We start from the raw sequence: 27,437 nt of genomic DNA, 5'->3' as shown, positions 1-27,437 counted from the left end.
TGTTTTGCAGATTCTACATTATTCTTTAGCATTGCATAGTATTCCATTGTGTGAATGTACCAAAGTTTGGTTATCCATTCCTCAATTGTTGAGACGATTATGTTTTGAGCAGCCAATCTGTTGAAAGGGAGTTTCCCTAGGGGTGTGGCCTGCTTCCAGTATATCTATGGACACCCTGGGAAAAGAGATATTCTTCTGTGGACCAGGATTCTGTTGTGCTGCCTACAACTGTTCATGAGTGAACAATCCACCATTCAGCCTGGAGATCTTGGATTTGTCATTCGTTGGAGTCAACAGCGGGTGTACTGCCTGCCAGCCTTGAGCTCCTCAGCCCCTGCAGCTGCAAGAGTCAGGAAAAGCCTCCAGCTTGACGTGGAAAAGCCTCCAGCTTGATGTTTGATCCAGAAACTTTGGACTTGCCAGCTTACATAAGTGTGTGAGCCATTTCTTAAGATAAATTTCTCTATATATATACATATATATAAGCTTTACTGGTTTTTTTTCTCTAGAGAACCCAGTCTAACACATATACCTATGTTCACTGCAACACTATTCACAATAGCAGAGAGATGGAAACAACTTAAGTGTCCATCAATAGGTGAATGGACAACCAAACTATGGTATCACATAATGAAATAGTATGCAGCATTAAAGAATAATGAAGAATATACAAAACACCTCATAACTTGGATGAACTTAGAGAACATTATGCCTAGCAAAATAAGACAACCACAAAAGGACAAATATCGTATGAGTCCACTATTATAGAAAGTCAAGGAAAGATGTACACACAGAAGGAAATTTTCTTTTTTGGTTGCCAGCGATAAGAGGGGAAGGGAGGGAAAATTGCTAGGTAGGTAAGAAACATGTTGATTTAGATGAAGGGAAAGGCAATATACCAAGAGCAGGTGACCAGCACAATATCACTAAGGGAAAGGAAGACACAGAGAGGTGCACAAGAGATACAGACAACAAAAGTAAACAATATTACATACATAATACAGCATTATCAGTAATAACAAACATTAATTTAAAGATGGATACACAGGTAGACAAGCAAGATATTCAGGTATGGATAGGTGAACAGGAATATACTCATGACCATATATAGGTCTGGCAGACAATATTTCTATATACATATTTGTATGTGCTATAAAAATATCCATATATATAAAAGAGTGAATAGGGGGCAAAGTTATGAAAACTTCTTAGCTACAACCAAACACCTGAGGGAGTGAGTCACTGGGCCTGCTAGGCTTAAGACCATGGTTACAGGAGACATCAAGTCCAATGGCATAATACAGCACACATCCTACCTTGTGAGTGGAGACTGGAGTCTTATAGCTTATGAGCAGCCATCTAAAATACAACTATTGGTCTCCTCATCCTAACCAAAGAAGAGTGAAGAAAATCAAACATGCATGGGAACAAGTGGACTAGTAGACCCAGAGACTAGTAGACCATGGGAACCTCAGCCTACGTGACCCTGACCAGAAGAACAAGATGCTGCCCAACTACCATTGCCAACCATTTGGAAAAGTATCAAAATTGGAGATCCTGGATAGAGTAAGAGAAAAATATGAAACAATATTCAAAATCATTTAAGAAAAAAAAAAAAAGACCAGGCACACTAGTTTGATAAGGAGCTCTGGTAGTGCAGTGCCTACGGCATTTGATTGCTAACCAGAAGGTTGGCAGTTCAAACCCACCAGCCACTCCACAGAAGAAAAATGGGGCCATCTACTGCCATAAAGATTTACAGCCTTAGAAACCCAATGGGGTTGCTATGAGTTGGAATCAACCCAATGGCAGTGAGTTTGATTTGGTACTGGCTGATAGATACTGGGGAACCCCACAAGACTATGACCATTATTCACCCTTCAGGCCTGGAATTCAACTCACTCCCATGGCTTAATTTTTTGGCTAAACAATAGACAGGTGAACAATTACACCAGAGAGGTGTACTCTTTAGAACAATCAACCATGGGAGATCCAAAGGGAGAAAACACAGAAGGTTAGGATTCATAAGAAAGAAGGACACAGGGAAAAGGTAACCACAGGGAGAAAGTGTGAAGATTGTGTGGGGATTGCAATCAATGTCATGAAGCAGAATGTGTATCAACTATTGAAAGGAAAACAAATTTGTTATGTAAACTTTCACCTAAATTGCAATAAAAAGTTAAGAAAAGAAAAAAAAAGAACAAAGAACAAAGTAAGTATTATATGTAAGATACAATATACATACATATATATTTATATATATGTATTATATACATGACAAATAATTAAAGCCTTTAGTATAAAATAATTACTTATAAATCAATTTAAAAATGAAAAAAAAAAGAGAGAAAGATGAAAGATAACAGAATATAAACTGGTAATTCGCAAAAAGAAGGCAATCAAACAGCCAAAAGACATCTAAAAATATACTCAACCTTACTAGAAGATAGAAAAATAACAATTACTAGCTTAGCAAGGGTATAAGGAAATGAACAGAGACATAAGTTGTTGGTAAGAGTATAAATTGGTATAACTTTTCTTAAAAGAAATTCCCCAATATGCATTAAAATTTTTAAACAAAAATTCTGAATCAATAATTCTACTCATGGATTTTCCTATATTATAGCTTGATTAAATTTCTGAATATCATAGAATAACCTAAATGTTCACACATATATTAGGTAAAAAACTATAGAATGCCATGTATGGCTTAAACAGGTGCATATACAAAGATGTCTGAGCATCTGTTCACCAGACTATTAACATTAATCAAAGTTTTTAAAGACATCTTTTATCACTTTCCCTTGTTCTAAAACCTGAAGTTGGAAATTCCATGTGAAGAAATCTAACTAAATAATGTCTATAAACTTCTCTTAACCATTCAGAAATTGTTTTTAAAAGCAAAAAATGTGGTGAATGTGGAATATATTCATAGTTTTCATCAAAATTGCTGTTTGGCAAAATGAACACAAGATTAAATAGTATATTGTTATTTCAAATAAACTTAAGTATGCAGCCTTACTATTCCACTAAAACATCCTTAGGGTTTGCCACAAATAACAATCACTATACACAGTATTAGGAAAGCACTGAAACTCTATAATTACAAGTATTATTATGCTTTGGAGTCAACTGTTCATTGCACACAAAAATCTAAAAGCCAGCAAATGAAAGAGTATTCATTTTGTGCTTACAATTATCTTTTGTGAGAATACTTATTAATGCAGAAAAAAATACCTATTTTGCTGAACTTGTAGGCTCAGAAGACAGATATATTTTGAAAAGGTTAAGCTATGTTTAGCAAGGTAATCCTCAAGAGATAGATGCTAGAGAATTAAATATTCAGTACTTAAATTACTTCTTATTTGGTACTTAGGAACAAATTGCCAAGAATTATCATCATCAAATAGAACGTTTATTGACATTCTTGGGAAAAGAAAGTGAAAGACTACTTAAAGAAAAAAAATTAGAATTGGAAAGAAACCAGCATTTTTAACACTTTGCATGAATAAATAGGCTTTAAGTCTTCAAAACGATGCTTGGCTTAAAACATGCTAACAGAAAGGGCTCAGAGCATAATTTCATGGCTAGTAAATTATGTTGTGTCTTTATTTCCTGCTCTAACATTAGGCTTTTAAAAGACATTCCAGAGAATGTCATGTGGAAGAATTTTTTTCTGGAAATACTGAATTAGTGTCAAAATTTCTCATATACAATTTTTTTTCAAAAATGTAACATACATCGACTTAATAATTTCAAATAAAAATAGGTGTAAAAAATTTACAATTGACAAATTAAGTTGATGTCTTAAATCAAATGCAAACATGACAATGACCTTCTTTTAGAGATTCAGATGAAACTCATTGTGATTACTAAACACTGGGAAATCAGGTGATTTAACACCCAAAGAGCGTAATAAACTATTACAATTTTTAATATAAATCAGGTTTGGGGACATGAGTCATTTTTACCATAAAAATGTGGGTAAATTACTAATAATTTGGTAATAATTATTGTAATTTCATATGAATTTTGAAAACATATTCTCACAAATCTAGGATAGTTAAAATCTTTTAAAAATTCTATTTAAATTACAAATATATTTAATATTTTTAATATTCTCAAAGCAGATGATTTCTCAGGATTCCTACCAACACATCTAAAAGGCAAGAGCTTTAGAAGCATGCATTCTCAAGAGGAAGGTATAAAAGCCCTCAAAAACATAAAAATTGGTTCCTAAAGGTTAAAAAATATACACTCTTTTTATGTGTCAAAGCACAGATATACACATAGCACTGATGTGGATGGAGTAAAGCTTTCAGGACCTCCATTTACTGAAGTGGTACAACTCAAAATGAGAAGAAACAGCTGCAAACATCCATTACAATCGGAACATGGAATGTACGAAGTATGACTCTAGGAAAATTGGAAGTTGTCAAAAATGAAATGGAATGCAGAAAGATCAATATCCAAGGCATTAGTGAACTAAAATGAACTGGTTTTGGCCATTGTGAATCAGATAACCATATGATCTATATGCCAGGAATGACAGACTGAAGAGGAATGGCATGACATTCATCGTCAAAGAGAATGTTTGAAGAGCTATCCTGAAGTACAATGCTGTCAGTAATTATATCCATATGCCTAAAAGGAAGACCAGTTGATACTACTATTATTCAAATGTATGCACCAAATATCAAAGCCAAAAATGAAGAAATTGAAGACTTTTACCAACTTCTGCAGCCTGAAATTGACCAAACATGCAATCAAGATGTGTTGATTATTACTGGTAATTGGAATGCAAAAGTTGGAAACAAAGAAGTATCACTGGTAGCTGGAAAATACGGCCTTGGTGATAGAAATGATGTTGGAGATCGCATGGTAGAATATTGCCAAGACCAATGACTTATTCATTGCAAATACATTTTCTGAACAACATAAATGGCAGCTATACATGTGGACTTCACCAGATGGAATATACAGGAATCTGATTGACCACATCTGTGGAAAGAGACGATGGAGCAACTCAATATCTTCAGTCAAAACCAGGCCAGGAGCTGACTGTGGAACAGGTCATCAATGGCTCATATGCAAGTTCAAGTTGAAGCTGAAGATAATTAAAACAAGTCCATGAGAACCAAAATATTACCTTGATTATCCTTCCTGAATTTAGAGACTATCTAAAGAATGGATTTGATGCATTGAAGACCAATGACTGAAAACCAGAGAAATTGTAGGATGATATCAAGAACATCATCCATGAAGAAGGCAAAAGGTCATTAAAAAGACAGGAAAGGAAGAAAAGACCAAAATGGATGTCAGAAGAGACTCTGAAACTTGCCTTTGATGAGAGAGTAACTAAAGCAAAGGGAAGAAATGACAAGATAAAAGAGCTGAACAGAAGATTTCAAAGAGCAGCTTGAGAAAACAAAGCCAGTTACTATAATGAAATGTGCAAAGACTTGGAGTTAGAAAAGCAAAAGGGAAGAATATGCTCAGCATTTCTCAAGCTGAAAGAACTGACGAAAAAATTCAAGCCTTGAGTTGCAATACTGAAATAATCTCTGCACAAACTAGTAAATAATCCAGAAAACATCAAAAGAAGATGGAAGGAATACACAGTAACTGTACCAAAAAGAACTGGTTGATGTTCATACATTTCAGGAGATGTCAAAGCTGCACTGAAGGAATTGGTGAAGAACAAAGCTCTAGGAACTGAGTGAATACCCACTGAGGTGTTTCAACAAACCAATGATGTGCTGGTGGCACTCACTCGTCTATGCCAAGAAATTTGGAAGACAACTACCTGGCCAACTGACTTAGAAGAAGTCCATATTTGTACCCATTCCAAAGAAAAGTGATCCAACAGACTGCAAATTATCAAACAACATCATTAATATCACACACAAGTAAAATCTTGCTGAAGATAATTCAAAAACAATTGCAGCAGTCTATTAACAGAGAACTTCCAGAAATGCAAGCTGGGTTCAGAAGAGGATGTGGAATGAGGGATAGCATTGCTGATGTCAGATGGATCTTGGCTGAAAGCAAAGAATACCAGAAGGATGTTTACTTATGTTTTATTGACTATGCAAATACATTTGATTGTGTGGATCATAACAAATTTTGGATAACATTGAGAAAAATGAGAATTCCAGAACACTTAATTATGCTCTTAAGGAACCTGTATCGACCAAGAGGCTGTCATTCAAACAGAACAAAGGGACACTGCATGGTTTAAAATCAAGAAAGGAGTGCATCAGTTTGTATTCTTTCACCATACTTATTCAATCTGTATGCTGAGCAAATAATCCAAGAAGCTGGTCTATATGAAGAAGAACGTGGCATCAGGATTGGAGGAAGACAAATTAACAACCTGCGATATGCAGAAAACACTTTACTTGCTGCAAGTGAAGATAACTTGAAGTACTTATTGATGAAGATTAAAGACTTCAGTCTGCAGTATGGATTACATCTCAATATGAAGAAAACAAAAATCCTCACAACTGGACCAAGAAACAGCATTATGATAAATGGAGACAAGATTGAAGTTGTCAAAGATTTCATACTACTTGATTCCACAATCAATACCCATGGAAGTAGCAGTCAAAACTTCAGCCGATGTACAGCACTGGGAAAATCTGCTGCAAAAGACTTCTTTCAAGTGCTGAAGAGCAAAGATGTCTCTTTGAAGACTTAGTTGTGCCTAACCCAAGCCACGGTATTTTCAATCACCTCATATGCCTGTGAAAACTGGACAATGAATAAGGAAGACCAAAGAAGACTTGATGGTTTTTAGTTGTGTGTTGGTGAAGAATACTGAAAGTACCATGGACTGCCAGAAGAACTAATGAATCTGTACTGAAGGAAGTGCAGCTGGAATGCTTCTTGGAAGCTAGAATGGCCAGAGTTCATCTCACCTACTTTAGTCATGTTGTCAGAAAGGACCATTCCCTGGAGAAGGATATCATGCTTGGTAAAGTGGAGGGTCAATGAAAAAGGGGAAAGCCCACAATGAGATAGATTGACACAGTGGCTGCAATGATGGGCTCAGGTATAGCAAGGATTGTGAGGTTGGCACAGGACTGGACAGTGTTTTGTTCTGTTGTACACAGGGTCACTATGAGTCAGAGCTGACTCAATGGCACCTAACAACAACAACACACATAACACTTAGACAGACTTACTGTATATCTGCGGTATTAAAAGTTCATGAGAAGAGGTCATTAAGGAAAAAAGGTCTATGAAATATCTCATTAAGGAGATGATAATGAAGAAAGGTTGAGAAAAACTGAGGTGGACAAATCTGGATTCTAACCACTACCTAAAGATAAGATCTGGGGCAAGTTTCTTAAATCTCTTGGGGCCTCAGGTTCTTCATAAATAAAATTAAAATTTTGACTTTTCCCTTAAACATTTGAAGATTTAAATAGGAAATATTTAAAACATATAAAGCACACTATTCATGCTCAAAATACGCTGTTGTAGGTGTCATCAAATTAGTACCAACTCATAGTGCCCCTTTGTACAACAGAACAAAACCCTGCTCAGGCCTGTGCCACCCTCACAATTGCTGCTATGTTTAAGCTTATTGCTGCAGCCACTGTGTAAATCTATTTCATGGAGGGTCTTCCTCTTTTTGCTGACCCTCTACTTTGCCATGCATCATGTCCTTCTCCAGGGACTGGTCCTTCCTGATAACATTTCTAAAGTACACTAGAAGGCTCACCATCCCAGCTTTTAAGAAGCATTTTGATTGTACTTCTCCCTAGACAGATCTATTCATTCTTCTAGCAGGTCATGCTGCATTCAATATTCTTAGCCAACAACATAATTCAAATGCATCAACTCTTCTTCCTTATTCATTGTCCAGCTTTCGCATGCATACATTGTTGTTGTTGTTGTTGTTATGTGCCGTCAAGTCGGACCCGACTCATAGCGACCCCTCCTTGGGTTTCCGAGGCAGTATCACTACGTAAGTAGATTGCCCAACCTTCCTTCCAAGGAGTGGCTGGTGGGTTTCAACCACCAGCCTTCTGGTTAGCAGTCAAGTTGGAAATACCATGGCTTCGGTCAGGTGCATCTCAGTCCTCAAAGCAACATCTGTGCCTTTTAACACTTTAAGAGGTCTTTTGCAGCAGATTTGCCCAGTGCAGTATGTCATTTGATTTCTTTACAATTGTTTCCACTGGTGTTTTATTGGATCAAGTAAAATGAAATCCTTGAAGACTTCAGTATTTTCTCCAGTTGTCATGATTGGTCCAGTTACAGGGATTTTTTTTTTTAGTGTAATCCATACTGAAGTCTTTGATCTTCATCACTATGTGCTTCAAGTCCTCCTCACTTTCAACAAGCAAGGTTGTGTCATCTATGTATTGTAGGTTGTTAAGGAGTCTTCCCCCAATCCCGATTCTGCATTCTTCTTCATATACTTCAGCTTCTAGGATCATTTGTTCAGCCTACAGACTGAATAGGTGTAGCAAAAAGATACAAACCTGTATACAACTTTCCTGATTTTAAACCATGCAGTATCCCCTTGCTCCATTCGAATGACTACCTCTTGATCTATGTACAGGTTTCATGTGAGCACAATTAAGTTTTCTGGAACTCCCATTCTTCTCAACACTATCTATAAATTTTTATGATGCTTTTGCACACTCGTAAACATAGGTAAACATTTTTCTGGTATTCTCTGCCTTCAGCCAAGATCCATCTGACATCAGCAATGATATCCTTCATTCTACATCATCTTCCAAATCCACCTTGAATTTCTGGCAGCTCCCTGTCAATATACTGCATCTATTTTTGAATTATCTTCAGCATAATTTTACTTGCATGTGATATTGATGACATTAATATCACTTGAAATATAGTGTCCGTTAAATAAATGTTAACCTCGTTTCCTTTTCTCCTCTCATATGAGGATCCTGTAAATAACAAACTCTCTGACAAAAGAATCCTCAGGTTCCAATGGAAAGTGGGATACAAGGAGAAATGGATAAAACTCCAAAAAGCAATGGCTTTTGTACATGTTCCCGGGACATAAGTATACCGACGATAGTGAAATCTGGTTTAAAAGACTAGATTCTGTGCCTTTCTTAGTTGTGAAACCTGGTTTTACTTTTCTGAGCCTCATTTTCTACATATGTACTATATAGAGCTGTGATGAAGAACAAATGAGATCATGTATATGAAACTCTTTGGAAACTATAAACCAGTACACAAAGGTTCCCTAATGATTCATGGTTCACAGCAATAATGGTAGGATATGGAGACACTGACCTCATCTGTGTGAGACTGGAAAAGGAATGGAAAAGAAAAATATGTTCCTCTCTAGTGTCCTAGAACAGAATTCTCTTTAAGCCTTGAAGACAGAATTTCGTTGCCAGTTTAGTTTGAAACTAAATTATCTGTGGACCTCTTACCTATCTCTTTGTTCTTCATCTGTAGAGTGATCATGAGAGAAAAACGTTCCAAGTATTCCAAGTAGGGTATCGTGGCCTTTTTTGCCAGCAGTATGATATACCCGAGAAGCCAGGTGCAAATCAATGGGCAGCCCATGAGCTGGGATAGTGGTGCACAGCTCGTGAAGGCTAGGGGAAGGGTAGTCTTGTGCAGTTCTGCAAAGTAGAAAATGAAGGGACCTTTTATTTTTTTGGACATTAGACATAAAACACATTTTTATATTAACATTTTATCTCAACTCTTAAAAGGTATGTCTAAAGTAGGAGATCAGATTTAGAGCTATAGCAATAGTTTATAACAAATTTAATATCACAATCTAAGGCCATTGTCCCAAGCTTCAAACTCACATATCCAACTGTCTTAAAGAACATTTCAACCAACCTGTTTCACAGATACTTCAGAATCAACAAGTCTAAAAGCAAACTCATTATCATTCCATCCCAATCCTCTTATTCTCTTGAATTCTGTAGCTTAGTTGGAGATACCATACCAGACATCATGTTTTACTCCTTTGCTCCTCTGCTTGACTGCTAATGTCCCTGAAGAAGTTATCCATTTTCCATTAACTAATCTCAACAACCAGGAACTCCCTAAATCAGTGTGGCATTTCTCCTCTCTCTATGCTGGAGCTAGTCTCTCTTCTGCCTTTCCAGAGTAGATAAAAGTGTACAAAGGTCTGCTATCTTAATTCCCAGTGTCACTTGCCATCCCATCAACAAATACTTATTTAGCACCTAATATGTGCCAGGCGCTGTGCTAGGTACTTTACATACCTTCTCTTTAACTCTTACAATGAACCAATATGGAAAATATTATTATCCTTATTTTGGACAGGTCAAAAAATTAGTGAGTGACTGATGGGATCTAAACTCAATACTGCAGACTACAAACCAATTTTCTTTCTCTGGTAGCGTAGTGCCTAAGGCACTTGACTGCTAACCAGAAAGCTGGAGGTTCAAACCCACCAGCCACTCCTCAGAAGGAAGGTTAGGCAATCTACTTCTGTAGTGATACTGCCTTGGAAACCCAAGGAGGGTCGCTGTGAGTCAGGGGCGACTTGACAGCACATAACAACAACAACATTAAAAAACCAAACCCACTGCTATCCAGTAGATTCTAACTCATAGCGACCCTCACTGGGTTTCTGAGGCAGTGAATCTTTACAGAAGTAGATTGCCCCATCTTCCTTCCCTGGAGCAGCTGGTGGGTTTGAATCACCAACCTTCTGGATAGCAGTCAAATGTGTTAGGTACTGCACTAGCAAATCTCCTGCCTTTCCTATTAAACTCACTGCTATCGAGTCAATCCCAACTCTTAGCGACCCCTCCTTGGGTTTCTGAGGCAGCATCACTATGGAAGTAGATTGCCCAATCTTCCTTCTGAGAAGTGGCTGGTGGGTTTGAACTGCCAGGCTTCTGGTTGGCAGTCAAATGCCTAGTGCCTATTAATGACTCCTGAGATGAAAGTAGGAGCCCTAGTTGCACAATGGTTAAAGCATTCGGCTGCTAACCAGGAGGCATACAGTTTGAACCCAGGGAGAAAGATGTGGCAGTTTGCTCCCACAAAGATTTACAGCCTCAGAAACTCTATGAGGCAGTTCTAGTCTTCTCAATCAAATGGCAATGACTTTGTATTTTTTTGGTTTGAGATGAAAGTGGCCCTTACTCACTATTATTCCTTCCCCATTTCTCTACTTAACTATACCCTTACATTAACCAAATTACTTTTCTTTCACCAAATCATAGACCATGTTCTCTATGACCTCCAAACCACAGCTGACAATGTTGATGACTCCTTCAAATTGTTCTTCCCACATGAGGTTTTATCAAGCCTGCACTATCCCAGCTTTCCATCTACCTCTCAAATTAATCATAATTTGACTTAGTCACTAGATTTTTCTTCTCTGGCTTCCATACTGGGTATCACTTCCAAGACTCAATTTCTCTTCTACATTGGAAAAATCATCTTCTTTGTTTCATCTACTCCCTCTGTGCTCAGAGCTTCCAAATCTCACCTCCAGTATCACTAACCCTCCTAGATTCCTTGTCTTCAAGGTACAAAATACTAGAGCCATCACTGACTCTTTTCTCCTTCATTTGCATATGCAGTGTTGCTCAAGTGAGCTTCTTCTCAATCTTCATTGCCACCAAACCCCCAGCCTGCATTAATGAGGGTCTGCCAGGCAGGTTGGGCACTCTGTTCTCTTTATCTTCCCCTCTTCAACTTGTCCTGTAAACTTTTACCAAATACCTTCTTTAAATACTCCTTTACACAGCACAATGGTTCTATTTTACCTACTGCAACCATCTAACTTCCTCTTTCTAAGTTTCAAGGTTCCTAGCATCTGGCCCTACCTCCAACATAATAGCTAAGAATTTACACTTTGGAGTCAGACTGTGTGTGTTCAAATCCTGGTTCAAAACCTCTCTTGGTCATAAACAAGTCAATTAATTTCTGTATACCTCAGTTACTTCTTCAGTAAGCTGGGAATCAAAACATAAGTGCATCCTAGATAAAGTTACTTTAAAAAAGAAAGGATTGAATGAATTTACAATAGTGTCTCTTGCAAAGCATGTATTAGCTATTATTATCAGTTCCCAGGACAAATCATAGGACCAGCAAGACTTGTCAGTTCCTTTTAGCTATGGGTAGACAGTTGGAAATCCTTTTGTCCATGACCTGCGGTGTCAAGCTCACCTATATCATCATTCTGCCTGGGACAGGACTTAGCTATGGAATGTGCTTGAGACTATATTTCCAATTTTCACTTTTTCTTAAAAAAGCATCTGAACTCCTATGCTCCCCATCACATCCCATCAATCTCACCAGGACTAGACACTGGTGAGAAAAGAAAAGTAGTAATTAAGAAAAAAAAAATAGGGATAAAAATATTTTCAGAAATATTTTTCCAAAAGTCTTTTTTGCTATATAAACTCTTGAAAAATCTATTTTATTTTTCTTCTGCACCTCATTCTTATTTCTCTCTAATGGAAATTTCTAATCTTATTTTTAATGAATTAAAACAGTACTATATATATCAAGAAGATCTACAAATATTTTTGGCATGCTCGAGAAAGACTATGTTTTTATAGCACACTCTCCTTAAACAGGGCTATTTGTCATTCTTTGAAACACTAAGACATAAAAAAGAAAAGACTAACTCTGTGTGTGGCCATGTTACTTTGCTTAATGCACTAAAATGCAAGGTTTTTTCAGAAAAAAAATCAAGAAGTTTCTGCACCATTGATAATCTGACAGTAACTATTTATTGAAGGTAAAATACTTGTTGTCTGCTGTCACTATTTGTTTTAATACATAATCTCACTAACTAAATGAGCTTAAAGCAATGCAGATAAGCAATGGCATGTACAGGGTCACTTAAATGCCAATTTGATGGTTTCATAAACTTTGGAATTCTTCTCCCATGAGTCTATTCTCAGCTACTTAATTGTGAGTAATATCCATTTGCAAACTTTAGGTTGGCCATAAAAGAGTTGTCTTCCATGTCCAACACACCTTTCAGTTCCCTAAGCAACAGCAAAAGCTAATAATTAAAGCTTCTTTAAACCTCCATAAAGAGCTAAATGAAGAAGAATATAAACTAAACCAAGTCATAAAAACCTATTGGTGAAAAAAGGAGAAATTAGAGTTTCCACAAGGTGAATGGCAAAAGGTAAACTATAATTTAAATTGCATTTGTACACTATTATTGAAAATTGTGGTCCTACTCCTGTATAAAAAGCAACTCCTATAAAAAAAATATGGGAGGTGGGGGGTTGAAACATGAAACTATAGTAGAGAAAAAGAAAGCCATCTAAGTTACCAAATTGATTGGCCTATGGTCATTTTGTCTTGAGTTATCATTTATTTTGTCATAACAAAATTAACCAATATAATAAGCAGTCAATCCAAATCAGACATTATAGTGACCAGAAATATCAAATTTGAATCATTAATACTAATTTTTTAGTCTACTTTAAGTATTGTTACATCATCAAAGTAAGAATTTGGTCAAAAATAGAACTAAAAAGAAGCATGGTGTACAGCATATATATCCTAACTGCAAATCTGCCACCAACTTTTCCTGTGAGAAGTCTTAAATCTCATACACAAATTTCTAACACATTAAATTTTCCTTTAAAAAATGCATTTTTATGTATTAATGCCACTGTCTCTTCAGATAGGAAAATTTGTAAATTTAAAGAAGTTACTTTTTAGCTAGTTTCTGATCCCTTGAGGATTTTAACAACTTTCTTGGTCTCAGTTGTTGAAATTCTGATTTAGTTTTTCTCATTCGCTTAACTTCTTTTCCTTTGATTTGCAAGAATTCTGATGACAATACCTTTAAAAAATAAATAAAGTATGCTGTTAAAGTTATAACACAAGAATTAAATAATGGTCCATCTCATAGACTTCTCATTTCTATATATATAAACAGAATATAAATCCTGAAAGTAAATTGCCATTGTGGTTGTTAATGGCCACTGAGTCAGTTCCAATTTGTAGTGTCCCTGTGTGTGCAGAGTAGAACTGCTCAACAGGCTTTCAAGGCTGTGACCTCCCAGGAGCAGATCACCAGGCCTGTCTTCTGAGGTGCCTCTGGGTGGGTTTAAACCACCAACTTTTTGGTTAGTAGTCCTCAATCACTTGTGCCACGGAGGGACTCTTGGTAAACTGATAGCTTCCTCTAAATCTACTCCTAAATTTTAAAATACATACTTTCATAACAATAAAACACATTAGCATTTATTTAAAATACTTTCTTTTTGTGTTAAATTATTGTTGTTGCTCTTGTTAAGTGCTGTTAAGTCTGTTCTTACTTATAGTGACCCTATACACAATAAAACAAAACATTACCCAGTTCTGCACCTTCCTCACAATTGTTGCTGTGCTTGAGCCCATCACTGCAGTCACTGTGCCAATCTATCTTTTTTCACTGAATTTGTACTTTACCAAGCATGATATCCTTCCCGAGGGCCTAGTCTCTTAAAATACTGAAAAGGAAATAGAAGATTTTTCCCACTATAAATCTTTATTTCTTGATAGGTACTTTAATAGAACTTACCCTTAGTCTCTTAAAGTTTGGACTGACTGGTGGTTATAAACACAATCTAAAAAGAACTTTAATGCTTTATACAACTATTTTGAACATCTATCCATTTGGACTTCTTACTGTTCTATTATATTCTGTTACTGCTCCTTGAGAAAAATCAGATACATTTCTGTCTCATAAATAATTAACTGCCTTTTAATCAACATGATGTTGTTAGGTGCCATCAAGTTAGCTCCAACTGCAGTGTGGTAAATTACATAGTATGGCTTTTCTAGCCATAAGTCTTTGTAAACCCCACAGTAGAATTTGCCCATGAGCAAATGAGTAGCTCCTGATTGTTAAAGTTATCGACCTCGGTTATTTCTGTTGAGAGTGGCACAAAGCAATCTTCCGGGAAGTTCTCTCTGTCTCAGGTATATAGAATTCTGATGTTGAGATTGGGCCACTCTGCCAGGCTCAAAAGCAGCCTTCCTAGAGGCAGAAGGAGTCTTTCTGGCTGAGAAAGACATGCTGCTGAGAGAAATGCACTCCTGGGAGACATGCGAGACACACACTGCTGAGAGAGAGATGCGAGAGACATGCACTGCTGAGAGACTGATATGCTACTGAGACTGAGGGCTGCTGAATGAGACAGCTGGCTGCAAGAGACTGAGTGTGTTTCTGAACTTGAATTATAGTCTGGTGCTTCCATAATAAACCCCATAATCTGTGAGTTCTTTGTGGCTACTGCAGCAAAGTATTAAACCCAGCAGAGAGGTGGTGGATGCTGCAGGAGGAAAGGTTGGTGAAAGGGCTAGAGGGAGACAGCATGTCTGACCTTGCAGGAATAGGCCTTGGGCTACTGATGGTGATTCTGTCTTCCTCTCGTGGGGTTAGAGGTCAGAAGATGCAGTCTCCCTGCCCCCTTGGCACCAACTCAGCGAACCCAGGTACAACAGAACGAAACATTACCCTGTCCTGGGCCATCCTCACAATTCTTGCTATGCATGAGCCCATCACTGCAGCCACTGTGCCAATCCTTCTCATTAAGAGTCTTCCCTTTTTTCTCTGACCCTTCACTTTACCAAGTATGATATCCTTCTCCACAGAATGGTCCCTTCTAAAAACATGACCAAAGTCTGGCCATTCTCACTTCTAAGGAGCATTCTGGCTGCACTTCTTCAGGACAGATTTGTTTGTTCTTCTGGCAGTCCGTGGTATTTTCAGTTTTCTTTGCCAATGCCACAGTTCAAAGGCATCAGTTCTTCTTCAGTCTTCCTCATTCATTGTCCAGCTTTCACATGTATATGAGACAACAGAAAATACCATGGCTTGGATCAAGCACACCTTAGTCTTCAAGCTCTTCAACACTTTAAAGAGGTCTTTTGCAGCAGATTTGCCTAGTGCAATACGGTGTTTTATTTCTTGACTGCTGCTTCCAAATTAATCAATATAGGTATTTGTAATCTTTTTTCCTTAAAAAAATTTGCAGAATTCATGGTAACGGTTCATCTAAAGATATTTTTTTTCTGTGGGTTGCCCTGTGTTTTCTGAGACTAGAAGGAAGGAGGAAAGCAGGGAAGATTTCCTTGAGGACAGTAAGGTGATGTGGTTGAATAAGAACAGGAAGTCAGGAAAGGGAAATTCTTATAAATTAGGTAGTGAGTTTGTGCTTGATATAGTAGTAAGAGAGCTATTGCAACTTCTTGGGTAAAGAAGTGACCAAAAAAGAAAAAACAGAGCATTCCATCTAACTACACAGTAGAGAGAATTCAAATATTATTTTCACCAAATAGTCATCCAACCTGACTTGAGCAAAATCAGGGAAACAGAACTTAGATATATCCAAAGACAGCCCATGAACCCTTTGAAACTCTTCCAGTTGTTAAAATTTTTTGTATCTTTATTATTGGGCCTAACAACACTCCTCAGAAGGAAGATTGGGCAATCTACTACTGTAGTGATACTGTCTTGGAAATCCAAGGAGTCACTATGAGTCAGGTCTGACTCAACGGCACATAACAACAACTTTCAGTCACCAGTCTCTATTCAAACTTCAGGAACAATACAGGCACAATCTATCTTTCTTCCATTTGACTAACAGTGAAATATTTGAGTAAAGTTGACTCCTCTGGAGCCGCTTTTCCCCCAGACAAGCATTCTCAGTCCCTTCAACTCTGCCTTACATGTATTGTGTTTTGTCATCTTGAATGGTCTCTTCTGAACAGTCTCCAATTTGTTAGTATCCGTCCTAGGGTAGAACACTCAGATACTAACACAGTATTTATAGTGTGGCATGATCGTATCAGCCAGGAGAAAAATGACACTTTTTTATGGTATTCATCAATCAACGCAAACTGCAACTATATTTGTCTTCCTAACTGAAAACTACATTATAGCCTAAAACCCTGAAGTAATTTTGCATTACTGTTAAGTTGTATCATCTTCTATCTATGCACTTAGTTTGTAGACCCAAAGGTAGAACCTATATACATTTTGTCCCAATTAAATTTCATCTCAAGTCTGACCAACCAAATCTTACCCATCAAATGTTGGATGTTGTCTGCAAATCCAGTCAATAAATCTTCTATATTCTTATCCAAATTATTGGGAAATATGCTGAATTAGACACAGCCCTATAGCATTCCACAAGTGTCTTTCATCCACCAATGTGCATCCTTTGGATAACTAATTACAAATCCACTTAATTGTTCACCTGACTGCAATCTTGTCTCCAAAACTGTCATTGGGAGGCTTTCGTAATTGGATTGCTGAAATCCAGATTGTAATAACAATGCTTCCTGAGTTTTCTTGTGTGCAGGCATTTTCTGAGTGCTTTGTATTGTAACATCACAATTATCCTCCCAATAACAACACAAGGCAGGCACCGTCATGATTCCCTTTTTACAAAGGACAGATAAGAAGTGCAGTAATCTAACCAAGGTAGTAAATGGTAGAGGAAGGATTCCATCTCTGGCATCCTGGCCTTAGAGTCGGTGCTCTTCATCATGATACTCTTGTATTGAACCCAAGTTCTCTAACATTTTTTGATGTTCAGTCTAGTATCTTGAGGAAAAGAATTAAGGTTGGTCTTCCATGACTTATCCTGAGGGAACCAATGCTGGCTCCAAGTGACTACTGATTGATTCCTTTTATAAGGGTTCAATCACACCATCCTTTTAATGATTCATTTAATCATTCTAGGATTTGTCTAAGACTGACACATAGATTGCAGAAACCACAAGCCTCACCTTTAAAAAAAAAAAAAAAATCAGCTATACAGCAGCCAGTCTGCAGGCTTCTACCTCCTCAAAGTCGCTGCTGACAGGGAGCAGAGATCTCATTTGCAGGAATCAGTGTGTCTTGAGACAACAAGCCTTAACTTATCTGGATCAACTCTTAAATCTTTTACCAATCTTGGGCTTCAAGTTTCTTTTATTGATTCTTCTCTTCTTTCTAAACTAAAGATCATTCTCCTCGTCAGTTTAAGGGAAGCAAAATAGGAATTTATCAGCTTCCTTTTCTCTTTGTCATATTTCTGTTTATTTAAAACCTCAACTTTGTTCCAAAAATAAGTTAAGGCAGCTCTGTCATCTGTTCTCATCACATTATTCATCTATAATGACAGGGTTATCCTTTCTTTTTTTTCTCTCATTGCTCCAAAACTAACATACAGAATACTATTTTGTTCTTAGCATTATTCACAGGTCTCAACCCATTCTGGATCTTAGCCTTTCAGCATTATTGTTATAGCCACATGCTACTTTTATATTTATCTATGGATATATATTCCTTGTTTCATCTTTTGTATGTTTAAAACTCTGAATGCAAAGATCACTCATAATTATTTTGTGAAAATTTGGGAGATTTAGGCCTCCCACAACTCTTAAACTTCCTTTCACTCTAGAATCTCAAGTCACGTAATTATATCTAAATTTTTTACAGACTTTTACTGACATTATCCCCCCTAAAATGGTCAATAATCCTCTCACTGGCTAATATGTGAATCATTTCTTCACAAGTCATCATCATTTCTATCTAATTAACCTTTCTTTTTCATTGTTCATGATTTAGACCAGAGTACTAATGACCTTTATTGACTACTAACCTTCCAGCAGTAGAAATGATCAGAAAGGTAAGGAGTTACTTTACTTTTTGTGAAATGAGACCTTCTCACATATGCCTGAGCAGCTGAAGTTCTGCATTGATTCTCTTTCACATCTTTCTGCTAGTTCCATTTGTTGTGTCAAAGGAGGTCTTCTTTTCCCTGTAATCTGGCCTGACTTGCTTCTTCCTTATTCCTGTGCCATAGGTGCTGAAGACTAACCTTGTGGCCTCAAATGTCCATTTACAGGGTAAAGTTCATGGAAAAAAATTGATCTTGAAATGTAAAAACAGATAAATACAAGCTGCTTGGTGAGGACTTGGCAGGATGAGTCACAGAAATATCTCCACTGCTATTTTCTGTGGCATTATGTATCCTTGGTTCCACAATCAACACCAACAGAAGCAGCAGTCAAGAAATCAGATTTATTGCACTAGGCAAATCTGCTGCAGCAGATCTCTTTCAAGTGCTGAAGAGCAAAGATATGTCTTGCATGGTATTTTCAATAGCCTTATAGGCATGTGAAAGCTGGACAATGAATAAGAAAGCCCAAAGAAGAGTTGATGTTTCTGAGTTGTGGTGTTAGTGAAGAATATTGAAAGTACCATGGACCACCAGAAAAATTAACAAATCTGTCCTGGAGGAAGTACATCCAGAATGCTCCTTGGAAGTAAGAATGGCCAGACTTCATCTCACCTACTTTGGTCATGTTGTCAGAAAGGACCATTCTGTGGAGAAGGACATCATGTTTGGTAAAGTGGAGGGTCAATGAAAAAGGGGAAGACCCTCAATGAGATGGACTGACACAGTGGCTGCAACATTGGGCTCAGGTATAGCAAGGATTGTGAGGGTGACACAGGACCGGGCAGTGTTTTGTTCTGTTGTACACAGGGTCACTATGAGTCAGAGCCAACTCGACGACACCTAACAACAACAACATGTGTCCCACAATATCCTACAACAATAAACCATAACATCTTATTAGACATTCTCTTCTCGTCCCCTTTAAACACTTCTAGTTTCAGTTTAGAAATCCATTCTCCAAGTCTCTCTACTCAAACCATTCTTGCTAATTCTATGAGGGACACTCCATTCTAGTCATTTTTTGCAGCTGAAAGTGTGTTTTTGTACATTAACTGGTTGTTGTTACAAAAAGGCAGCTGTAGAGTAGTAAGGAGTGAAGCTTCCAGAATTAGACTGGTGGAAGAACTGGTAATAGCCACTTGACTTGGATGAAGCAGGAATGTGGTGACTGGTGGAAAGAAGGGGACTCAGAAGGAAAAAGATCAACCAGGAAGATTGTTTATCCAAGAAAAGGCATTGTGTGAATCAGTCAGTGAGGAGACTAGTGTTGAAAATCAAGATGATATGCTGTGGTAAAAGAAAAAGTGGGTTTTCTTAATTCTAATCATATATACATATATAATTGTTTCAGTTACCTAGTGCCACTCTGGGAGCTCTGGTAGCATAGTGCATAAGGCACTTGACTGCTAACCAGAAGGCTGGCGGTTCAAACCCACCAGCCACTCCTCGGAAGGAAGGTTGGGCGATCCTACTTCCGTAGTGATACTGCCTCGGAAACCCAAGGAGGGGTTGCTATGAGTCGGGGCCGACTCGATGGCATATAACAACAACAACAACAAGTGCCACTCTGACAAGAATATACCACAAATGGGATGGCTTTAACAAACAGAAGTTTATTCTTACAATTTGGAGGCTTTAAGTCCTAGTTCAAAGTGCCAGGCTCTAGGGGCTGGGGGAAAGCCCCTCAACCTTAGGCTTCAGCTCTGCCTCCTGCTCCTGGCCCACTGAAGCTAGAGGCTTTTCTTCACTCAGACAGCTACTGGCTGATGAGACTTACAAGCCCAAGGTTGGCAAGTAAAAAGACACAGTCCTAATGTTACCAAACCACATGGCAGGCCATTAATTCAAGTCCATTGAAAGTCCCAAGGTCGGCAGAGCATGGAAGGCTGCTGAACAATAACATGGCTACATGCAGGGTTCAAGCCTGCCATAAGCTAGAGACCATTCCCAAACCTGTTTCTTATATATGGGAACAGACCACATACCCAAAGCAGCTACTCAGCTCCTCCAATAGATTCCACCATGGACTTAATTACCAACCTCACCATGGGGAATAACTACAGTCAGCTGCCCAGCCACTCAACCAGGCCCAGCCAAGCTGACACACAAACTTAACCAACACAGTTCCACCTCTTGTCAACTTGGCACCTGTACAGATCTTCATTGGGTGGTATCTGTACAGATCTCCTTCACTTGGTGACTCCAGTCACCCCCTTGGCCTGGCAGGCCCTGTTCCTCTCCCTCTTGGGCATGGCAGCCCCGCCCCCTCACTCGGGCAGTGGCTATGACTCCATCGCACTAGCTCACATGAACGAGCAGCCCCACACTCCAGAACCAAGTTGGTGAAGGTCTGGCTTTTTTAAACCTAGGGGGCTGTGGTGGTTCCACCCCCAAAGGCCATGGTCTGACCTTTGTGGCTGAGGCAGCTCTGCTTCCCATTTCCTTGGTCTCTCTGCTTCTGCCAATTAATTAATGCCCAAGGGCAACCCACTCCACTGGAAATATTTCTGCCCAAAAGAAACTTAACTTTCTTGCTCCATGGGCCAGCCAACTTGCTACTCCATCTCTTGCTAGTCTCTTCTACCAATTAATGCCCAAAGGCAACCCATTCCACCAGGAAGCCGCCTTCCCAATGGCACCTGGCTTTCTCTATAGGCTGGTAAGCCTGTTGCTGTTTAATGCCGGTCTCTGGGCTTTGCTACTGCTGTCTGTCATGCAGCATGCCGGGGTCTCTCTGCCAGTGTCTCAGGTCAAGAATGCACTCCACTCCTGTTTCCACATTTTAGGTATCTGTCAGAGCAGCACCCCACTCTCCTGGTACCATATTCTGCTCTAGGGGTTGGGTGAAAGGCCCTCAACCTTGGGCTTCAGCTCTGCCTCCTGCTCCCTAATCTTTATATAAATTTATTTATTTAAGTAAGAATTAAAGAAAGGTACTCAAGAAATAATAGTAAGGTGACATGCAGACATGGTAAAATTATTACAATTATATATAAAGAAACTAAATCTAGGAAACACTCCTACAATAAGAAAAAACTCAGTAGTTAGGGTAATCTTAAATGAGGGAAAGTGATAAAGCTCAAAAGTTCATCCAGTTGGGGGTATAGTTCCTGACTCCCTGGAGATGGTAACTGGAAGACTCTTGGTCTTTCAGAAAGCCAAGAGGTTCCTTCCCTCCTTGAAAGTCTGTTCTCTCTCTCCTCATGGTTATAATTAAGTTTGAGACTTAAAGTCCTCATAAAGCGAATATTCCCTTTTCCCAGATGGACAATTTGCACTTCTAAGGCCCAGTTTTTCAGAGTGACAACTCCCCATGCTTCTGCCTCAACCATTTCCTCATACCTGCCGTATCCTGAACTCTCATAACTCTGTGTGTTTCCAATATAAACATTTTTTTTTTTTTTTTTACCTTTAGAGACACTCTCTCGGCTGCTTTTGAATCATTTGTGGACTGTTCATCTCCCAAAAGGTTATATGATTCCTCTGTTGGCTGAACTTCCTGAGGTTTAAGTACCAAGCTACCTGTTTCTAAGGCTCCCCATTCTGATGGATCCTCTTGTTCGATCTGAAAAATACTTGATACAGCTTCAGGAAGTTCTTCAAGCATATTTTGCTGGAAAAGGTAAACATAAAAGAGTGCTCTTTTTATTGGCCCTTCTAAACTCATGCAAGGTTTTCTAGCTGACAACAAAATAAATAGGAAGAAGCATGTTTGAGATTAAGCAAAAGTGATAAATTTCCTCTGAAGATTTAGAAAGAGAAACTCAAACTTAAGAAAATTGGAGGCTGGCAAAGTATTGTCCTCAGCCCTTGCCCCAGATAAAGGTAGCTACCCCACAGCTATTATCATAAACCCTAAGAAAATAGACAAGATTGTGATCTTACCTTGACTCCACCTCACACTCACACAGAGTCAGGGGCTAGCATACACTCAACAAAAAGGCAGTGCTGGCTGCCTTGGCTGCCATTTTCATAATTCCAGCTTGGCTTTTAGATCAGCCTTAGGTCTAATGAGACATCCAAGCCCTGCCTAAACTTGAGGTTCTTTGGGCATAAAAATTAGGATGCTGCTCCTATAGAAACCTGACCTCAGTTCCTCAGGGAAAAGCTGAAGTACTGATTCAGAGGCCTTGGGAAGACCACAAGGATGTACCAGCTCCATGCCAAGGCTAAATGAAAATTTCTGACAAACTCTCATCCCTGCACCTGTTTTGTGTTCCTTATTAATGTCTCCTTGACTTAAAACTATATCTCAGCAGATCTTAGTGAAGTATCTTATGGCCATATTTAAACCAAGATTATTTGAATTATGGAGCACAGGCAGTTAAAATTCCACTGCCTCAAATTAAAAATGATAAAAGCCAATCTGACTTACACAAAAGCCTGAATTCTACAGAATGACTGTAAAATGTAATTGCATCACTTTGTTCTTTGGTACAGTCATTTGCTTGTAAGTAAAATAAAAGGTAGAGATGACATTTAGTACCAAATACTATATGAGCACAACAATAGTTCTTTACGGAAGAAGGGATTGCTAGATCAAGAAATTCAAAATTTGTAAAATGAAACTTTAATCCTGAGCTCATGTTTTTATAAAGCTACTGGATGGGAAAGAATAAGAACTTTAGAATCAGACGAGGCTGAATTCAAATCCTGGATCTGCCAATTAAGTGATACATGATATGTCAAGTTATTTAACAATTTTTAACCTCATTTTCTTCATTGGTTAAAAAAGGGTGCTAATAAAATTCTTTCAGTAAAAGGGCAGAGTAGATACACTAGGATAATATGTATAATGGGCCCTGTACTTACACCATCTACCTATAACAAACTTATTCATTTTATGTTCCACAACTTTTGATCACTCAATTTCTTTTGCTCAGGGTTTCCTCAGGACACTCTCCCAGAGCTCTGATTGGAGACTGAGTAGATGAAGACATAATTCACCCTCTAAAATAGAAAATGCAAGAAGAACACAAGCTTGAGGTGAGGGTAACTGCAGTCCTCCAGCAGCAGTTAATTCCTTCAGGACTGCCCAACCTCTCCTCCTCCCAAAGCCTTTCCTGGTCTTACTACTATTCTGTACTCTGACTGGATTTTAGCATGTATCACCCTGCATTACAATTGTCTAAGTAATCATTATAATCACAATCACCAACTTATATTGAGCATTATCTCATTTAATTTTAATCGTCACCTCAACTTCATGAAGTAGGAACTGCTTTTAAACACCATTTTATAAATAGGGAAACTCAGGCTTAGAAAAGTTAAGTAGCCCAAAGCCACATTGAGATTAAGTATCAGAGCTGTATTTGAACCCCTCCACTCAATACACTAATAATACTTAAAGTGTGAAATGCAGACCTCTGAGGAGGGGTCTGCAATGTCAAAACTATATTAAAATATGTGAGCTATATTCAAAATAATTCTAAGACATTATTTGCCCTTTTTCACTGTGTTAACACTTACACTGATGATGGAAAAGCAATGGTGAATAAAACAATAAACCAATACCTTTCAAATAATACTCATACAGTTATTACTAACTCATGGGAGTTCTGGTGGCATAGTGCCTAAGGGTTTAACATGGTGGTTCAAACCCACCAGCCACTCCTTGGAAGGAAGACTGGGCAATCTACCTCCTTAGAGATACCACCTAAGGAGAGGTCACTAAGAGTCAGGATCGATTCGATGGCAGTGAGTTTGGTTTTTTTATTGTTGTTGTTGTTAAGGTTATGAAGTCATGCAAGGGTAAAGATCCATTCAAAAGATCCATTCAAAGTGCAATGTTGATCAATGGATTTTAATGTAATGATATACAAATAGTTCATTTATCTGATTTCAAATTCTACATTGCAACTAACTTTTAAGAAATTACCACTTGTGGAGTTTTGTTATGTAAAAAGGTTATTAAAATATGGTTCCCTTTCCAAATATGAACAAGGTCAAATTTACTTAGCATATTTCAACCAAAACAACGTATTGCAAAATATCGATTGCAGAAGCAGATATGAGAATTAAGGTCTGTATTAAACCAGATACTAAAGAGATTTGTAAAAAATGAAAGACAATCCCACTCTTCACACTAAATGTTTTTGTTCTGGAAACTATAGTTATTTGTCATTGAAAATGTTATATTGATATGTAATTGGCATTTCTTAAAGAATGAATTTTAAAAAATTAAAATATTCCTGTTTTAATTTTTAATTTAACTTATAATATTATAAATATTGGTAAAAATCCACACAAACAAAAACTCCTTTGTGTCCTTAAACTAATTTTTTATAGTATAAAGGGGTCCTGAGACCAAAAAGCTTGAGAACTTAGAAAATTTAAAGTGTCTCACTTATCTTTTATCTCTCAAACTCTTAGCACATTATAGACCTACTGAAATTATTTATGAATGTGTGAATGAATAAGTAAATGAAATATAATTATTTCAACTTTTCTGCTATGTAATTATTCTCTATTAGAATATTCATTGCCTAGTATTGCAATTTGTCTTTTAATGTATAACAACTCTATAGAATGAGCAAAACCTGCAAAAGCCAGAACCTGTATATGGCAGAAACCTATCAGAGAAGGAAAATTAAAATATTTTCCTCTAAAATGAATGATAGAAAAGTAAGACTGTATCCTGTCAAAGGTAGAAAACTTGCAAGACCCAGAAAAACAATGCAGTTCCCTTGAGTTCTGGCTCTCACAGTTTTCAATGAATTTTCATCTTTGTATCACCCATGTCTAAAACAATGCCTGGTGAGTAATAGGATAAGAAAGGAAGGAATAAACTCCTCATATTTTTATTTTTTGTGAGTATGTGAGAAAATCACTCTTCATGACGGTTCTTTAAGAATGCTCCTTGAACCTTACAGGGCAGTGAATGTGTGTTAGCGGAGAGGGAACAACTCAGAAAAAGAGGGTGAGAATGGCTGCACAATGGGAAAAGTGTAATCAACATCATTGCACTGCACATGAAAAAGAGTTGAACTGCTGTATGCTTTGCTGTGTGTCAACAACTACAATTAATTTTAGGGGGAAAATGCTCCTTTTTTTAAAAGGGAACAAGTTGCAGGAAAGAACTAACAGAACTCTGCTCTGTGGCATTAAGATGTTCACACTGAAGCTGCCATGCTCTGAAGGCCACGTGCCAGGTGCCACTTAGAAGTGGCCACCCTAGGATGGGATCCTAGGATGGGAGCATGCTGCCCAGGGCTGTCCAGACAAATCTCGGCCAGGAACTGAGGGCAGTTTCCAGAGAAATCTGAGGGACAGGCAGGCTAGAAAGAGTTCTGCTCTTTGGAATGAGTATTACTGAGGAGGCTTTCTATCATGGCCAGGTGCATGAGGCATTTAACCTCCAAAGTAGTAAGCTTCCTCATAAAAAGCCAATAGGCAACAGGTGATTGCTTACAAATGTCAAACCTGAGAGTATGGTTTCCACAAAATTACAATGAAATTGATATTTTGTTCATGTCTTTATTTTAAATAATCAGTATGATGTCTAAACTAGGTATCTAATGGTTGGCCTCTTTCATAGTTTCCTTCAAACAGTATTTTATATTTGACATGAATATGTAGCTAATGGTATTAAGTCAGATTTATTCTATTAATAAAGATTTATGTTTAATGATGACTTCTATGATTAGCTAATCTTGTATTTTCAGGTTAATATGCCTACTGAAGAAAATTAAAGGTCATAAGTATTTTTATATCTATCTGGAAATGATACAAACTAGAGACAGCTACCCTAGATATCAGTAATAAGCCCATAGTATATGTGGTAAGACTATATATTCATTTATCCACATATCTTTGCTGGGACCTAGACAGAGGATGGGACTACAAAGTGGGAAAAGACATGTCTCAATCCAGAAGGATCTCAAATTCTAGTAGCTCAGCCATTTATGGTAATTCTAATATTATAATATCCACGGGTGTTGTGAAAAGAAAAGATCCTGTACCCTTTCTTAACAGGATATGTTTTTCTTAAAATGAAGGATGATCTGAATTTTATTTATATATATATATATATGTGGGATCATATTCTCAGGAAAAAGGAGTTAGCTACTTAATTATACCATTTCACAAATCCTTTGTAAAAGAACTAATTATGGTGTCATCATTTGTTTAATGTAAATGTGGGTTTCTATATACAGCCACTCCTCAGAAGGAAGATGGGGCAACCTACTTCCACAGTGATACTGCCTCGGAAACGCAAGGAAGGATCTCTGTGAATCGGGTCTGACTCAACAGCACATAACAACAACAACACATACAGGCAGACATTTCCCACTCACATGGAATATGTTCCAGATTCCTTTTGTCACAAGGATTGTGACAATGACAGATAAAAAGGGAGTTTTATCTCAGAAACAAATTTCTGTCACTAAGTGTCCATATTTCTCTACAAAATTCTCCCCTTTCGATGCTTGTAACAATTCTTTAAACTAAATAAAGGGTAAGATGAAGCCCTCTTATAAGCTAATAATGCTTCATAGTAATTCTCCAACTACCTTCTAGATTTGAATGTCTCTAAACCAGAAGAGCTGTTAATAATTCTTTCTCTCTTGAAAAGAATTGTGAGATTTAATTCAGAAGGTCTACATGCTGGCATCGGGAGCTCTGGTAGCATAGTGGCTAAGGCACTTGACTGCTAACCAGAACGCTGGCAGTTCAAACCCACCAGCCACTCCTCGGAAGGAAGGTTGGGCATTCCTACTTCCGTAGTGATACTGCCTTGGAAACCCAAGG

General features: G+C 37.8%; 1 protein-coding gene across 1 annotated transcript in view; it reads right to left on the bottom strand.

Moving 5' to 3' along the window:
• TTC6 (tetratricopeptide repeat domain 6) overlaps positions 1-27,437 on the bottom strand; it is a 285,618-nt gene that overhangs the window by 193,615 nt on the left and 64,566 nt on the right. Inside the window, exons 3-5 of the mRNA XM_007938570.2 lie at positions 22,096-22,299; positions 13,677-13,807; positions 9,426-9,620 (exon numbers count right to left, since the gene is read on the bottom strand). Coding sequence (XP_007936761.2) covers positions 9,426-9,620; positions 13,677-13,807; positions 22,096-22,299 — 530 coding nt within the window. The remainder of the gene's footprint in view (positions 1-9,425; positions 9,621-13,676; positions 13,808-22,095; positions 22,300-27,437) is intronic.

This window comes from Orycteropus afer, unplaced genomic scaffold (assembly GCF_000298275.1).
Source record: "Orycteropus afer afer isolate SDZICR_OR568_19922 unplaced genomic scaffold, OryAfe1.0 scaffold00051, whole genome shotgun sequence".
NCBI lineage: Eukaryota > Metazoa > Chordata > Mammalia > Tubulidentata > Orycteropodidae > Orycteropus > Orycteropus afer.
The sequence above is the reverse complement of the archived record's forward strand: the minus strand, read 5'-3'. Positions and strand labels throughout refer to the sequence as shown.